The sequence below is a fragment of the Paralichthys olivaceus genome, chromosome 22 (genome assembly GCF_024713975.1).
Source record: "Paralichthys olivaceus isolate ysfri-2021 chromosome 22, ASM2471397v2, whole genome shotgun sequence".
In the NCBI taxonomy this organism is placed as follows: Eukaryota; Metazoa; Chordata; class Actinopteri; order Pleuronectiformes; family Paralichthyidae; genus Paralichthys; species Paralichthys olivaceus.
The window spans coordinates 17,143,320-17,160,166 of NC_091114.1; the positions used below are offsets into that span (position 1 = coordinate 17,143,320).

At 45.5% G+C, this 16,847-nt stretch overlaps 2 protein-coding genes across 5 annotated transcripts; one reads left to right on the forward strand and one right to left on the reverse strand.

Moving 5' to 3' along the window:
* Positions 1–18: 18 nt before the first annotated feature.
* On the forward strand, positions 19–10,042 carry LOC109641831 (voltage-gated potassium channel subunit beta-3-like). 4 transcript variants are annotated; one of them, XM_069518889.1, is made up of 15 exons: positions 19–436; positions 510–828; positions 5,589–5,632; positions 5,747–5,784; positions 6,085–6,164; positions 7,390–7,434; positions 7,835–7,879; positions 7,954–7,997; positions 8,233–8,319; positions 8,418–8,503; positions 8,740–8,860; positions 8,996–9,090; positions 9,248–9,368; positions 9,455–9,588; positions 9,729–10,042. In XM_069518889.1, the coding sequence occupies exons 2-15, from the start codon at positions 533–535 to the stop codon at positions 9,819–9,821; spliced, it is 1,329 nt and encodes a 442-aa protein (XP_069374990.1). In that variant the 5' UTR covers positions 19–436; positions 510–532; the 3' UTR covers positions 9,822–10,042. The 4 variants fall into 4 exon arrangements, with proteins under 4 accessions (XP_069374990.1, XP_069374991.1, XP_069374992.1 ...); XM_069518890.1 differs by having other exon boundaries at positions 9,455–9,543; XM_069518891.1 differs by lacking the exons at positions 19–436; positions 510–828 and adding an exon at positions 3,786–4,134.
* A 1,891-nt stretch (positions 10,043–11,933) lies between these two features.
* Positions 11,934–16,287, reverse strand: LOC109641830 (zinc finger protein 239-like). Its single transcript, XM_069518892.1, has 2 exons — positions 15,749–16,287; positions 11,934–14,018 (listed from the first exon to the last, which is right to left on the reverse strand). Exons 1-2 carry the CDS (start codon positions 16,157–16,159, stop codon positions 13,479–13,481), a joined length of 951 nt encoding a protein of 316 aa, XP_069374993.1. The 5' UTR covers positions 16,160–16,287; the 3' UTR covers positions 11,934–13,478.
* Between the last annotated feature and the right edge of the window lie 560 nt (positions 16,288–16,847).

Consider the following 16,847-nt stretch of genomic DNA (forward strand, 5'->3'; position numbering starts at 1 on the left):
TCAGGTGTGTGTGTGACGTGTTCAGGTGTGTGTGTGACGTGTTCAGGTGTGTGTGACGTGTTCAGGTGTGTGTGACGTGTTCAGGTGTGTGTGTGACGTGTTCAGGTGTGTGTGTGACGTGTTCAGGTGTGTGTGTGACGTGTTCAGGTGTGTTTGTGTGTTCTACTCCATCAGTGAAGTTATTTTCTCTCTGTGTGTCTCTGTCCTAAATGGTTGTGGTGTGTGAGAGAGACAGAGACAGATTAGTTTTGCTAACATCTGTGCACATTTAGTTATTTTGGAGCGTCAGGTTTTTAATCCTGGTCGAGGGTCGTTAGGACACAGACATGATATCTGGGCTGTGATTGGTGGATTAAAGCAACAGGATTAATATGACAGCTGCAGTGGAGTGTTGGACAGAGACGGAGAGGACGAGAGACATCACACACCTCCACAGGTACGACTCTCACCATGGAAACGTTCTGATACTGTGACACATGTATGATGATGTTTGTCTCTGTTTGTTCCAGACGCCACCTCTCACTCGTCAGCCATGTTTGCGGGTCGGGTGTCTGCAGGAGCCGCTCTTGGGCCGCTGGCTGCGGCAGGAAAAGGCGGGAAGTTGTCTGTGGAGGAGCTGTATGGGTTTACCAAGAAACCAAAGGTTAACAGAGGGAATTCTGGGAAACAAGACAAAGGTGAAGGAAAGAAAGACACGAAGGAGAAAGAGGAGTCTGCACTGGCGTCGCACATCTTGGAGGCGGCGAGGAGACTGATGGAGAGACGACGACTCGAGATCTACCTGAAGGAATGTGGAGTCACCATGGAGCAGAGTCACATGACCTACAGGTGAGATGGACTGTCGGACTCCGCCCACACTGAGACGCTTTAGTTTAAAACTGGTCACTGTTACTATGGTTACTCCTGGCGTCTGCAAGAGTCCTGAGTTTTCCAGTCTCGGAATCGGAGACGGTTGTTCGCTGCTGGTCTCGTTTTAGTTAAAAAACTTAAACTATGTGTTTGTGTGCGCACTGGTTATTCTGATTTGACTGGATCTATTAGATTTGATGGTTATTTTTGATTCTTTTGGTTTTCATGGTTTTATCGATTATTTTGAATGAACTTATGAAATGAAGTCAGATTTTAAAATAAAAACAAAATGTATTCTAATTAGGTTCTGATGGAACCTCTGAAGATCTGAGCTTCACAACAAATAAACACACAAAGACACAAAAAACAGCTGCTATGGACACGAGTAGACATGAATCTTTAATTAAATATAAAGAGAGGGAGCAGAGAAGGAGAAAGAGAAGAACAAGAGAGAGGGAGCAGAGGAGGAGGAGAGGAGAGAGGGAGCAGAGGAGGAGAAAGAGAAGAACAAGAGAGAGGGAGCAGAGGAGAGAGGGAGCAGAGAAGGAGAAAGAGAAGAACAAGTGAGAGGGAGCAGAGGAGGAGGAGAGGAGAGAGGGAGCAGAGGAGGAGAAAGAGAAGAACAAGAGAGAGGGAGCAGAGGAGGAGGAGAGGAGAGAGGGAGCAGAGGAGGAGAAAGAGAAGAACAAGCGAGAGGGAGCAGAGGAGGAGAAAGAGAAGAACAAGCGAGAGGGAGCAGAGGAGGAGGAGAGGAGAGAGGGAGCAGAGGAGGAGAAAGAGAAGAACAAGAGAGAGGAAGCAGAGGAGGAGGAGAGGAGAGAGGGAGCAGAAGAGGAGAAAGAGAAGAACAAGCGAGAGGGAGCAGAGGAGGAGAAAGAGAAGAACAAGCGAGAGGGAGCAGAGGAGGAGGAGAGGAGAGAGGGAGCAGAGGAGGAGAAAGAGAAGAACAAGAGAGAGGGAGCAGAGGAGGAGGAGAGGAGAGAGGGAGCAGAGCAGGAGAAAGAGGAGACGGCAGCTGAGATCTCTTCTGAACCACAGAGAATCTTCTGTGTTCCACTTTAAAACGGAACAAAGGATTTGAGACGAGTCTCCGAGTGCAGCGACTGTTCTAATGCACATTAGTGACACCATACCTTCAGCCTGAGGCGTCTCACTGTGAGTGTGTGTCCACATCTTCAACACACACACACACACAGCAGAGCAGGAGGCGTGTGTGTGATGGAGAGAAGTAGAGGACGAGGAGTGGGGGAGGGTCTGAAACTCAGATGATCTGTAGGAACATTCCACACAACATTCAGAGTTTGACCCGTCGACACTTTGTCCTGGAGGTGGCGCTAGAGACAGGATCACTGGGTAGTTGCTGCTCGTTGTGTGAACTGCCGTGTTTAGAATGTGTCACGTCTCGAGCCCTGAGGTCATGTGTGTTATGATCGGACACTGTACGAATAAAACTGTTGTTAAAGCCGTCGCTGAGCAACTGAGCTACAGACGAAGTTCCTCTTCAGCTGATTGAAAACGCTGATGCGTTATTAACATGTTTAACGTTAGCTGTTCGGTTGATAACATTTAAAAATGATTCTTCAGACTTTTATGCCTCGCTTGCTGCCGCCATTATCATCTTTGAAAGACAGTTTGTCTCAAAAGTTTAAGGAATCATGGGACATGTTGGGCCGGGAAGGATCCAGCTGGTGGGGACTCAGATTCTCAGGGATTAAAGGACACATTTGCTGGGGACAAGTCGCACCACTGTTACACAATCAGTCATCAAATGCAGCCTCCGGAGGATGTGGTCCCTGAACTGAGACACACACTGTTCATCTTTAGAGGCTCCTTCAAATGCGTCAACAACACAGCACAATAGTTTGTCCATCACTGAGAAACAAAGGCTCCAACGATGGATCCTTCCCGACCCAACCTGTCCCAGGATTCACGACGCAGAGCGACCAAACTGTCTGATGCTTGAGTGTCTCGCTTCATCTCAACCCAAAAACTAAGAACACACATGTTTAAAAAACACGCTGGATTAAAATGTTCTCGTGGTGTAAACGTCAGCTGCAGCAGTAACGGTGGGACAAGCTGCTGACGGCGATCACAGAAATCCTGTGTCATAGACCACGCCTCCCTGGGTTCATGATGAAACTGGAGCTCGGAGAATTGGAAAATGTCACTGCAACAGGGTTGGCTGTGGCTCAGGGGTCAGAGCGGTTGTCCTCTAACCAGAGGGTCGGTGGTTCAAACCCGGTCTTCCACATGCCTAAGTGTCCTTGATGCTGAACCCCTAATCGCCCCCCCTCGCCGAGAGCTGCCTGTAGATGCACTGTGTGAACGTGTGAACGTGAAAGAGCTCTGACTGACATCAACTAAAAAATCACTTCATGAATTCAGATCATTTCATTTTTCAGCCCGAGGTTGGACGAGGGACTATTTTCAGTGTGTGTGGATGGATCCACATATGGCCTCTGGGGCCGCTGGAGTAATGTGGCCCTCGTTGGGGTCTTACAGGCTCAAAAGTCTGGTTTAGGAGGACGGTCACATGACCTCATCACTGTGACATGTTCATCTAATCACTGTCACTGCCGCCTCTCTCTCTGTGTCTGACAAATGCTTGGTCGCCCAGTGTGCAGCCAACCAGCTCTGAGTGGAGGGGAGGGTCTCTCTCTCTCTCTCTCTCCCTCTCTCTCTCTCTCTCTCTGTCTCCCTCCCCAGAGGACGGACACTCACTTTCACTTCTTCCTTCACTCCTCTCTCTCTGCTACTCTTCCTCCAGCTCGTTTGTCCCGTCCTCTCTCTGGCCGACAGACGGACGGACACTCTTCATCACCTTCTCCTCAGAGCATCCAGCTGGGGGACAGATGATTGGACGCTTTCTTCCCGGACACAAAGTTGTGTGTGTTGGAGTCCTGTGCTATGATCTGATTGGCTGATTGATTTGAACATTCTACTCATGAATTCTCATCATCGTTACCATAGTGACTGGCGACCTTGGTGGCAGCAGCGATTTCCACTAGATGTTTTGAGACTTTAGACCCCGTTGAATAAAAAGAGGCTAAAGGTTGTTGCCATAGTGACCAGGATGCAGGTGTCCATTGCATGTAACGTGGGTGGGGGTGGGGGCGGCGGCGTGAGCGAGCACCCCCTGAAGGAGCGGAGGGCAGCGGCAGCCAACACCAGCAGCGCCCCCATCTGTCAGTCAAAGGTCAGGTCAGAGTCATCAGGCAGACACACCCTGCTAGGCCACGCCCACATGAAGGAGGCCCTTGGTCGTCATAGCAACATGAAGTACAGGTGAGAGGTGTGTGTGTGTGTGTGTTGGTGAATGATGACTCAGGTCAGATATTGATTATTGATCGGTGGAGCTCAGTGTTGTTAACGACCTGGTTTCAGACTCTTGATCCTCACTGAGGTTTGGATTCACACCTCAACACAAATCTTAGTCTGAGGAAGATCAGTATGAACTCAGTAACTTGGACTCTGATCTGAGTATTGATGAACCAGACTAGATTATCATCAAAGAGGATTGAACTTGAAGACACTGACTTGTTTTAGACTCATCCAGACCAGAAGAGGATGGTTCTGATGTTTTGCATTGACGACACACCCGCGTCAGACGCCGTCCACAAACCGGTCAGAGTATAAGTATAGGTAGACGACGCCCACATAGGTGATGACGACAGGACGTACGTTTGTGAGACAAAATGCTTTAGTCCCTCAAGTACAATGTGAAACTAAGAAGGTTAAATGTAGATTCACGGTGAACATTTGTCATTTGATGCTGATGGATGCTCACGGTTTAACTTAGTTTGGTTTGGTTTGGTTGAGCTAATCTTTGGTTTTAGTTTAGTTGTTGTTTCACAGGGTGAGGCAGACCCCCCCCCTCCCCACCACGTGACCTTGACGCTGTGTTTCTGTGACAACTAACGACCTCTGTGAGGAGACACGCTGTGTTTTTGTCTGAAAAACAGCTGATGGTATTTTTAGCTGCTGTCAAACTGTCTGATGTGTTGTTTTTGTTGTTTTCATCCTGTTACACACACACACACACACACACACACACACACACACACACACACACACACTGTCCTCTACTCTAAATGAAATCATACTCCCACCACACTGTACTTATTCCTAACGTATATCCTGCACCATCTGTGGGGTTGTTAATTAAAAGCAGAGGTTTCATTAGACTCAGCTCTAATCCCTCACTACTGACATGTGATTGGTTGACATATGATTAGTTCATCTGTCATCTGATTGGTCAGACTTCATCCTGACTGAAGCCCACAACTCCCATCATGCTCAGCTGGAGTCTCTGACTGAGATGCTAACAAACAGCTGCTTCATTATGGTTCTCACTGAGGTGAAACCAAATGTTGTGTGTGAAATAAAAATCATGGATCATGTGACGAGCTGTGTGTAGTTTTTATTGGCCGGTTGATTCAGAGTCTGTTCTACTCGTCGTCGGTTACGTTAAAAACCAACAGGAGCATTTTAGTTCTTTAAACTGTGCTTCTTGTATTTGCTGACCCCTGGTGGTCCACACGTGTCATTTCAAGGGGCTGAAACAAACATTAATGTTTCACTCGTCCGACACAATTTAACAGTTAATTTGTTTACAAAGAGTTTGTCAACACAAAATGTATTAATAAAGTTGTGTTGCTGTTAATAAAGCACCATCAGTGAGTGACCTCACGCTGCTTTATCGACTCACTGATCGACTGATTGATCTGATTGTTTGACAGGAATCTTGGGAAATCTGGACTAAGAGTGTCCTGCTTAGGACTGGGTGAGTGCGCACACACACACACACACACACACACACACACACACACACACACACACACACACACACACACACACACACACACACTACAGTCAGTGATGTTGTTTCTCTTCACAGGAACATGGGTGACATTTGGTTCTCAGATCTCTGACGAGGTACGGTGTGTGTGGTTTTGCTTTGACTCAGGTTAAGATAAGTTTGAATGAAAGGATGAAGTGTTAAGATAAGTGTTAAAGTAAGTGTTGGGTTAAGGGTGAGAAAATGTATAATGTCCTAGTAAAGATAGAAATACAAGTTAGTGTGTGTCTGTGCTGAATGCATGAAAATGTTGTTATATAACCAGCATGAGGCGTGTGTGTGTGTGTGTGTGTGTGTGTGTGTGTGTGTGTGTGTGTGTGTGTGTGTGTGTGTGTGTGTGTGTGTGTGTGTGTGTGTGTGTGTGTGTGTGTGTGTAGATGGCGGAGAGAGTGATGACAGTGGCGTACGACAGTGGAGTGAACCTGTTCGACACAGCGGAGGTCTACGCCTCAGGCAGGTACAGTACAAACTGTCTCCCCCCTCAAAGACCGTTCATATAAAAAAGATCATTCTGATTTAAGATTATTTGACTGTTTGATTATTTACTCATATATGTTCTGGACATCAGCTCAGCGAACCCGTCCTGTCTGGAGACGCTTCCTCTGTTTGTTGGGGGACTTCAGGAGCGATATGGAGTAAAACCAATCAGAGCAGAGTTTTATAATAATAAAAATAAATATATAAATATAGCATTTATCTAGAAATGGTGACAAAGTGCTTCACAAGGCAATCAGATACAACACAAAGATAAGAGACTATAAATATAAGTAAGAACAGTACAAAGAATAAAAGAATAAAACTGAACTCAGGTCAAATCTGGGAAAGCACTGCGATCAACAGCACAGATTCAAAAGTGGCCCCTGACTCCGCCTGTTTCCTCCAGCAGTTATCTCAAGACTGCGTCCCCTTAGTCCTCAGCCCAGAGTTTGGGACAGAGTGTTGACCCCTGCCCGAGCATCTCAAAGTGCCAACAGGGTTATGCAGGGATACGAGACCATGTTGTGTCTGATAGGTAATTGAAAGTTCCTTTAACTCAATTCTAAAACTTACTGGAAGCCAGTGCAAAGAGGCTAAAACCTGCCCGGTGGTTGAGGAGGACACAAATTGATATGGACTTGAAGCAACCTGTCAGAAGTATGAAGAGAACTCAGATAAACTGTGTCGAAGGCAGCAGATAAATCAAAGAATTCAAACGTACAGTGACCTTTGTCTGCCCTCATTAATCTGTCAGCAGTGGTTTGAAGCTTTTGAGACCATGCTTGGAACTCATACAGAATGATTGATCGAGGCAGAGTGGCAGCGGAGTCTGAAATCGAACCCTTCCTCTGGAGGTTTACTGGGCATGCCCAACCGGGAGGAGGCCCCAGGGTAGATTGAGAACTGGCTGGAGGGACTAGGTATCCCATCATGCTACAGGGGACACCTCTAGATGTGCAGCTGGGGAGAAGGACATCTGAAATACCCTGGACCGGCTACCTCTGTGACCCGAGCCCGGACAAACAGAAGACGATGGTTGTTTGTGTTGTGAAAATAATTTGTTTTCATATAAACGTCATTTTGTTTTTGTTTCGTCTCAAACTGTTCGTCCTCGTTGTGACTTCGTGTGAATGAATCAATCATCAGTGTCAGAGGCGTCGTCTTTTCTCTTGTCTCATGTGTCTCATGTGTCTCATGTGTCTCAGGGCGGAGACGACTCTGGGAAACATCCTGAAGAAGAAAGGATGGAGGTGAAACTTTTTATATTCAGTCACTGAACGACTTTGAACTGTCAACAACACAGGCGCCGAAAATAAAGACGACTAAAGACTAAAATAACACAAAACATCCTGATGTGACTCAGCAGATGTACACAGACACACACACACACACACACACACAAAGACACACACAAAGACACACACACACACACACACAAAGACACACACACACACACACACACACAGACACAGACACACACACACAGACACACACACACACACAAAGACACACAAAGACACAGACACACACACACAGAGACACACAGACACACACACACAGAGACACACACACACAGACACACACACACTCCTTTCACAGTAAGTGATGGTAACTCTCTCTCTGTGTTTGCTTGTGTCTCTTGACCACCAGGAGGTCCAGTTATGTGGTGACCACAAAGATCTACTGGGGGGGACAGTGAGTATCTGCCTGACCTGTCTCACCCGTCCTTTACCTGTCCACCACCTGTCTCACTCTGTTTGTGTTTATAGGGCAGAGACAGAGAGAGGGTTGTCACGGAAACACATCATTGAAGGTAAACAAGGTCGTTGATACACAACAACAGAAAGTTGACTCCAGGTCCAGGACCTGTCTTCTATGTAGTGACCAGCAGAGGGCGACTCCTCTGGTAGTTTCTATAGAAATGTCTCCTCTGATACCACAGTGTGATTGACAGCTAGTACCATCCAATGGGTGCAGGTGTAGATGGGCGTGTCCTCCAACACTCACTGAGGGTGTGTGTGTGTGTGTGTGTGTGTGTGTGTGTGTAGGTCTGCGTGGTTCTCTATCCAGGTTACAGTTGGACTATGTTGATATTGTCTTCGCCAACAGGAGTGACCTCAACGCACCGATGGAGGGTCAGTACACACACACACACACACACACACACACACACACACACACACACACACGTACACTTAACTTGTTAACATCTGTTGTGTGTGTGTGTTTCCAGAGGTTGTCCGTGCGATGACCTTTGTAATCGATCAGGGTTTGGCGATGTACTGGGGAACGTCTCGCTGGAACGCTGTGGAGATCATGGTAGGACACCACCTGGTGGAGAACCTGAGGAAAACCTGAGATGATTGTTGAACTTGTTTGTGTTTCATGTTTTGTAAAAGTTGATCATTAGTCTGTTACACATTCATCTGTCTGTCTCTCTCTCTCTCATCTGTCTCTCTCTCATCTGTCTGTTTCTCTCTCATCTGTCTGTCTCTCTCTCATCTGTCTCTCTCTCTCTCATCTGTCTGTCTCTCTCTCACCTGTCTGTCTCTCAGGAGGCGTACTCTATAGCGAGACAGTTTAACCTGGTCCCTCCAGTGTGTGAACAGGCTGAATATCACTACTTCCAGAGAGACAAGGTGGAGCTGCACCTGCCGGAGCTCTACCATAAGATAGGTACACACACACACACACACACACACACACACACACACACACACACACACACACACACTTACTTTAACACTTCATCCTTAAATAAAAACTGCTTTAATGATGTGGGTCAACATGAGGTGTGTGTGTGTGTCTCAGGGGTCGGAGCCATGACCTGGTCCCCGTTAGCCTGCGGCCTGTTGACGGGCAAATACAATGAGGGCGTCCCTGAGAGTTCTCGAGCCGCCATGAAGGTACAAGCATGCACACTGAAATACACACGAAAGTAAATGAAGTACATTCTTCAGCCATCTGCAGATGTCTGTTACCATTATTATCAATAGTGTGTGTGTGTGTGTGTGTGTGTGTGTGTGTGTGTGTGTGTGTGTGTGTGTGTGTGTGTGTGTGTAGGGTTATGCGTGGCTGAAGGAGCGTCTCTGCAGTGATGAAGGAAAGAAGCAGCTCAGCAAAATTAAAGACCTTCACCTGCTGGCCGTCAGACTGAACTGCACTCCTGCTCAACTCGCTATAGGTACGCTGCTCCTGTCTGTCTGCTCACCTGTGATTTACAACTGAAGGTTTATTATGTGTGTGTGTGTGTGTGTGTGTGTGTGTCAGCGTGGTGTCTCCGCAGTGAAGGCGTCAGCTCGGTTCTCCTCGGAGTTTCCAACACGGAACAGCTGCTGGAGAACCTCGGTTCTATCAGGGTAACGCTCAGTAGCTCCTCCTACTGTTCATCATCAATAGTAAAAGTACTTTTACTCCATTAGCACGATTTTACAAATAAAAAGAACAAAATAAATTTCAAAAACAAAAAAACATAAAAATAAGTGTCGTTTGTGTCACGCTGACCTGTGATTGGTCAACTTTTCTCTCTTCCTGTTTGTCTCAGGTTCTGTCCCAGCTGACTCCACCCCTTGTTACAGAGATGGATGTGTTGCTCGGCAACAAGCCCCGTAACCCCAAGAAGGAAGTGAGGAGCTGAGGACGTCGCTCTTTAAAAAAAAAACCTGATGGAGACGACTTCTTCATGGATGGAGGCGACCACCTCGCCGTTGTCATGGAGACAGGGAGATTTCTTCGTCCAATGAGAGACTTCAGTTCAGATACTGAGAAATATTTATTCTTGTTTAAAGTGATGTGTCCAGCTGTTTAACAATTTTATCAATAATCCAAAAAGTCACAATAAACTCTAATCCAAGATTACGACTCATCAGGAAACAAGTCATTATAGATCATTATATATATATAGACAGAGAGAGAACAATCAATTAGTTTATATAAAGATTATATTATTATTTAAACATTCTTTGAATACTAATCAGATGATTGATCAGTCGCCTATTTCAAAATAAAAGCCTGCTGTTATAGAGGCACCATTTCAACACTGACAACAACACGGCGTTGCCTTGGCAACAACTTCGCTGAACTGTCCTGTATCCTCCGACTGTTTAGAAAATATTCACATTACTGTTTAATCCATATTTAACCTGTTTCACTGTCTGATGTCACTTCACCTGCAGCAATTCAGTTACTGATCTGCAAACTGTGTGTACACACGTACATTGACTTATTGATCACTTTATTAGGAACAGTCTGAGCTGTGACATCAGAGGACACAGTGACAAGCAGCTGCCAGCAGGAGGCAGCAGAGACTCACTAAGGACCAATAAGCTTCACTTTCACTGACGTCAACTGATTAACGATGTTTCAGTGTCAAGAAGCTGCAGCGGTCATTTATACTTAACGACATATATAAGGTGTAATTATATCTATATATTTAATAATCATATTTGTTCATAAATGATCACAAATGAAGACGTGAATTATTTGATATTTTACTGAATAAAATTTTATTAAAAATACAAACATTGACACAAAACCAGAAATAGGTTAAAAACATAAATATATATTTTTTTAAAGTTCACAAAGCTCCAAAATAAAAGCACGTTGGTGGAGCTTCAGGTAGCGTGACGTGCTGAACGCTGCCCCACACTGGTCACAGCTGAACGCTCGCTCTCCGCTGTGAATGAGCTGATGCTCCTTCAGGTAACTGAGCTCAACAAAAGATTTCCCACACTGGTCACAGGTGTGTGGTTTCTCTCCGGTGTGAATGTGCTGATGTCGTTTTAATCGATACGCACGAGAGAAACTTTTCCCGCACTGGTCGCAGGTGTACGTTTTGTCTCCGGTGTGGATGTGCTCGTGAATCTGTAAACTGCTGGAGGTCGTAAATGTTTTCCCACAGTGATCGCAGCTGAACTGCTTCTCTTGGCCGTGGACATGTTGATGGATCTTTAAATTAGTTGAAGTTGTAAACGTTTTGCCACAATCGTCACAGCGGAACGGTTTCTTCTGTTTGGTGCTCTGATGGGTGTTTGTGCGTCTCCGTTTCTATGGTAACAGAAAGAGAGAGAGAGAGAGAGTCAGGGTGGGGTGAGTTTTCATGTCCAAGTTATAACAGCATAGTAAAAACACGTCCAGCAGCGTTTCAGTGTTAGCGCTGACCTGTGTTAGCGCTGACCTGTGTTAGCTAACCTACTAGATACCACTTAGATACTAGCTAGCTATTACTTCCGGGAAGAATAATGACGTAAGAGAACTGAACCGTATCACTGACCTGAAGACCAGCGGACTGATCCGAGTCCTGGTCCTCCTCTTTGACCCGGGTCTGGTCCATGTTTTCTCTCAGCTGGACTCTTTTTGGCGCCACTCTTTGTTCTTCGTGTTCCCGCGATATCAGCGTTCGACGAGATGCATGCTGGTCCTAATGCTGTCGGAGTTTCCGGACCTTCTCCTTGTGCAGTGGACTGCACCTCTTTATTTACAGTCTATGGACTGCACCTGGAGTTGGGGTTCAAACTTGTGAACTCGGGGAAACAGCTGGTCTTTGTTTGATAATCACAAGACAAACTGACGTCATCACCCCGCGCCGTAAAGCGGAATATCCGAGATTTATGAACACAGCAGCAGTCGGAGGCATGTGACGTCACAACTCTGCTCTGATTGGTTGAATGCTTCAGCGAAACGTCTGACGTGTATATACATTATCACCCCCCCAGTAAATAGAGAGAGAGAAAACTTTTAACAACAGAGGGACATTTTCGTGCTCAGGTTTTTATTCAGATTTATTCTTCAATCACAAAAAGGTTTTTATCAGTAAAATAAAAACTTAATTTCATCTTTTGGGTCAACTGAACATGACGTCATTTTAAATAAAAGTATCATGAATTTAAAATTCTGAATATTTTGTGAATGTGTAGGTTTTTCATCAGATTCTGTTTAAATATACAAACACGTCGACTTTATAAAAACTCACCATAAAAAAACTGGAAATGATAAAGGACACATGAGTACTTGGAGTACTGCAGTAGAGAGTACTATCACTGTAAAGACATTACTTTATTTCATATTCATTTAAAATGTCTGGGGGGGGGCAGGTGAGCCATGACTGCATAGTCCCACTCACTGAACTGAACCACAACTGAACAGTGAACATTACCCATGATCCTCGGCTTCTTTCCATTCATTTGTAGAAACAGAAAAAAAATGAAGTGAGACGTCTTTCAGATGGAATCTGTTCAAATCTTCATGTTTCCAATAAATTTGGATGTGGGTGGTGTCTCATTGTCTCAGTTTGTCTCATTGTCTCAGTTTGTCTCATTGTCGTTTGTCTCAGTGGTCTCATTGTCTCAGTTTGTCTCATTGTCGTTTGTCTCAGTGGTCTCATTGTCTCAGTTTGTCTCATTGTCTTTTGTCTCAGTTTGTCTCATTGTCTCAGTTTGTCTCATTGTCGTTTGTCTCAGTGGTCTCATTGTCTCAGTTTGTCTCAGTTTGTCTCATTGTCGTTTGTCTCAGTGGTCTCATTGTCTCAGTTTGTCTCAGTTTGTCTCATTGTCGTTTGTCTCAGTGGTCTCATTGTCTCAGTTTGTCTCAGTTTGTCTCATTGTCGTTTGTCTCATTGTCGTTTGTCTCATTGTCTCAGTTTGTCTCATTGTCTCGGTTTGTCTCATTGTCTCAGTTTGTCTCATTGTCTCAGTTTGTCTCATTGTCTCGGTTTGTCTCATTGTCTCAGTTTGTTTCAACGTCTCACAAACAAAAAAAACATGTTTTACAAATTCTCTCCCACAAACTACTGCAAATATGAAACACACCTGACAAAGTAAAAAACATTTGTAAAAAATATTTCATACAACTACCAAACAAATGTATTTACTGCAAGTAGGAAAATATATTATACTGTATATTGACTCACAGCGCCACCTGCTGTTATGGCCTGGAGGGAAATTATTCAGGACATTTGTGAGAAAATCAGAATATTAGCGACAAAAGTCACGTGATGTTTTTTGTACTTGTAAACTATCAATTATTGCACTTTCAAAACAATAGATTTTGTTTTGATGGGATATATTTGTTTGTATATTTATAACACATTCTATTTGAAGTATCATTTAGTAAAAATGTTGTATTCCTTTGTCGGGTGTGTTTTGTGTTTATAAACCACAAAGTATTTTCAGGTGAATTTGAGGGAGTTTGTAAAACCTGTGTTTAATTTAGCTGGGGTCTCTACAAACTTCCAATCATACGTCATCGTGTGTTATTCAAGTTAATCAATATTCCGACAGTTGTGGCTGTGAACTGACTAACTGCTGTGGACGCGTTGGTGCATCTTCAGGATACTCGAGCGACTGAAACCTTTCCCACACTCACCACAGACATATGGTTTCTCTCCGGTGTGGATGCGTAGATGACTTTTTAAACTGCTAGGAATTGCAAAAGCCTTCCCACAAAAGTCACATTCGTACGGTTTCTCTCCGGTGTGGATGCGTCGGTGGACCGTCAACTTACTTGACGTGGCAAACGCTTTTCCGCACTGGTCACAGCTGTAGGGTTTCTCTCCTGTGTGGATACGTTGATGGATTTGAAGGTAACACGACCTGCTGAACGCTGCCCCGCACTGGTCACAGCTGTACGGTCTCTCTCCGGTGTGAATGCGTTTGTGGGTTTTTAATCGAAATGAATCCGTGAAAGATTTCCCACACTGACCACAGCTGTACGGTCTCTCTCCGGTGTGAACACGCTGATGGGTCTTTAAGTGACTGGCCGTGGTGAAACTGTTCCCACATTGTTCACAGCTGTGCTTCCTCTCTTTGGTGTGAAGAACATTTGTGTGTCTGTGTTTCTAGGGTAACAGAGAGAGAGAGAGAGAGAGTCAGATGTTATGGTGGAGCGAGTTATTTAACATCACATGTGTTCAAACAGTGTCAGAGGAAAGAATCAAACCCGCTGCAGCTCCTCTCTTCAGCCTCTGTCTCAAACTCTTGGTTTTAGCTCCTGTCTCTTTAAGCCCCCCCTCCTGATGAAGTCTGCTCTGATTGGTCAAACTAAGAGTTTAGTAAACGATGATGCACACTCCCACGTTCTCTTCCTGATTGGTTCTCATCAGTCACATGACTACCAGCGTCGCTCACACTTCCTGTCAGTAACAGTTCCACCTCATCATTGCTTCAAGAAAACAAATCCCTGCTCTGACTTTTCACCATCACTGCTCCTCCTGGATTTCCTGTTACTCAAGCTGTTTTCAGACATGAGCTGCAGGTAGAATCCAGAGACTCGTCCCCAGAGACTCGTGTCTCCAGAGACTCGTCCTCAGAGACTCGTCCCCAGAGTTCATGTTTCACAGCTGAACAACTCAGCAGCAGGTTTTCTGCTCAGACTCGTTCAGCATCAGATCCTCCTCGTTCTTCAGGTGAGAGGTGGAGCAGAGACAGGAAGTGATCATGTGATCATGTTTACATCACCTGACACCGTCGTCAGCTCTCATCACCACAAACTGTCTTCACGTCTTCGTCTGTCTTCTACGTGTGTGTCAGCACTTTGTCTCCAGAGACATTTGTTTGTGTGTCTTCATGTTTGTGTCACGTGTTAGAAGCTCATCACCCCCCCACTCCCTCAGTGACTCAGTGGAGGACGCTCTGCTGTGTCCTCACTTCTCCTGGACTTAGACTTTAAACTGGAGTGAAGGAGGAGACAGACAAACTGAGTCTCACTGTCCTCCAGAGAAGATCCAGAGACCTGAGGACTTCAGTCTGAAGACGCTCAAGCAACCAACTGCAGAATAGATGATGAATCTACTTCCTGTTTCCTTTTGATACAGAGCTAAAACACAGTTTGGACGGACGTCGATTTAAAATAAAGATGTGACTGTCTGTACTGGTATTCATATCTTTGTGAGGACCTAAGTTTAACATCTGGATCTTCTCCTGCAGCCTCTAGTGAAACATCTGGAACCTTCTCAGTGAGCGAGTGGGCGTGTCTCTGAGGTTTCTAACACGTGACGGACGTGAAACTGGAAGAACACAAATGTCTCAGGATGAAGAAGAGGAGCCACACGTAGAAGACGAAGACGTCCACTTGGAAAGAGGAGGAGGTTCCAGATGTTTTGGTGATGAGGGCCGACGCCGGTGTGGACGAGCTGTAAACAACAACACTGATCTTTACACAGCAGAGTTTATATAAAGTGAATGCTGCTTTATATCCATACACTAGTGACAGGAGAGTATGTCTAGTTCCACAGATCCTCCCTCTCTCTCTGAGCAGTAACCAAGGTCAGGTTCTAGATAAAGGAGCAGCAGAACATTGTGTCCACACTCAGAGACGTTCATATCTAATTTAGATGCTCAGACAGAGACACCAACGTCAAGTCTTTTCTAAATTCCACCAGTGTCCAGATGTAAGGACACAATGTGGTTTATGAATGAATATTTAGATTAAACTCCACGAGTTGTTCTTTCACCAGCTTCCAGAAAACTTCCAGAACAAATATTATTACTAGTACTGATGTTATTAATGACATCGTTATTACATCATCACTATCATTAATAAAAGTCAACGCTGTGTTTCTGACGTCACCATTGAGTCCTGAACTCTGAACTGCTCCTGGTTCTCCTCCTCCAGTCCGGTCTGCTCATACTCCGGGTCCTGGTTTTCTTCCTTAATCACGATGTTGAACTGGTCCTGGTACTCCTCTTTGATCCGGGTCTGGTCCGCTAAATCCGGGTCCTGGTTCTCCTCTTTGATCCGGGTCAGGTCCGTTAAATCCGGGTCCTGGTTCTCCTCTTTGATCCGGGTCAGGTCCGTTAAATCCGGGTCCTGGTTCTCCTCTTTGATCCGGGTCAGGTCCGTTAAATCCGGGTCCTGGTTCTCCCCTTTGATCCGGGTCAGGTCCGTTAAATCCGGGTCCTGGTTCTCCTCTTTGATCCGGGTCAGGTCCGTTAAATCCGGGCCCTGGTTCTCTCTGATCCGGGTCTGGTCCAGGTCCATGTTGTTCTTCTCTTCAGACTCAGGCTGTTTCCGCTCCGTGTTCTCGCGATATCTTCATCATATCTCGCGGTCATTGGCAGCTCGGCCCTAGTTACTGTTGCTAAGGAGCTTCCTTTCTCCATCATGGAAACAGACCGTGAACGCACCAGATTAAAACAAAAATTAGCTAACAGACACTGACAGACAGGCAGACAGACGTGGACAGACGTGGACAGACAGACACAGACAGACACTGACAGACAGACACAGACAGACACAGACAGACAGACAGACAGACAGACAGACAGACACAGACAGACAGACACAGACAGACAGACAGACAGACAGACAGGTACAGACAGACCCAGACAGGTACAGACAGACAGACAGACAGACAGACACTGACAGACAGACACAGACAGACACAGACAGACAGACAGACAGACAGACAGACAGACAGACAGACAGACTGACAGACAGACAGACACTGACAGACAGACAGACAGACACAGACAGGTACAGACAGAAAGACACAGACAGACAGACTGACAGACAGACAGACAGACAGACACTGACAGACACAGACAGACAGGTACAGACACAGACAGACAGACAGACAGACACAGACAGACAGACAGACAGACAGACAGACACAGACAGACAGACAGACAGGTACAGACAGAAAGACACAGACACTGACAGACACTGA

Excerpts from the sequence above, each read along its gene's own strand:
- LOC109641831 (XM_069518889.1), top strand. The coding sequence starts at position 533 with ATGTTTGCGGGTCGGGTGTCTGCAGGAGCCGCTCTTGGGCCGCTGGCT. Across the intron at positions 6,165-7,389 it reads GAGGTCTACGCCTCAGGCAG|GGCGGAGACGACTCTGGGAA; the intron begins GTACAGTACAAA and ends CATGTGTCTCAG. Across the intron at positions 8,504-8,739 it reads GGAACGCTGTGGAGATCATG|GAGGCGTACTCTATAGCGAG; the intron begins GTAGGACACCAC and ends TCTGTCTCTCAG.
- LOC109641830 (XM_069518892.1), bottom strand. The coding sequence starts at position 16,159 with ATGGACCTGGACCAGACCCGGATCAGAGAGAACCAGGGCCCGGATTTA. Across the intron at positions 14,019-15,748 it reads TCAGAGTTCAGGACTCAATG|AAACACAGACACACAAATGT; the intron begins GTGACGTCAGAA and ends CTGTTACCCTAG.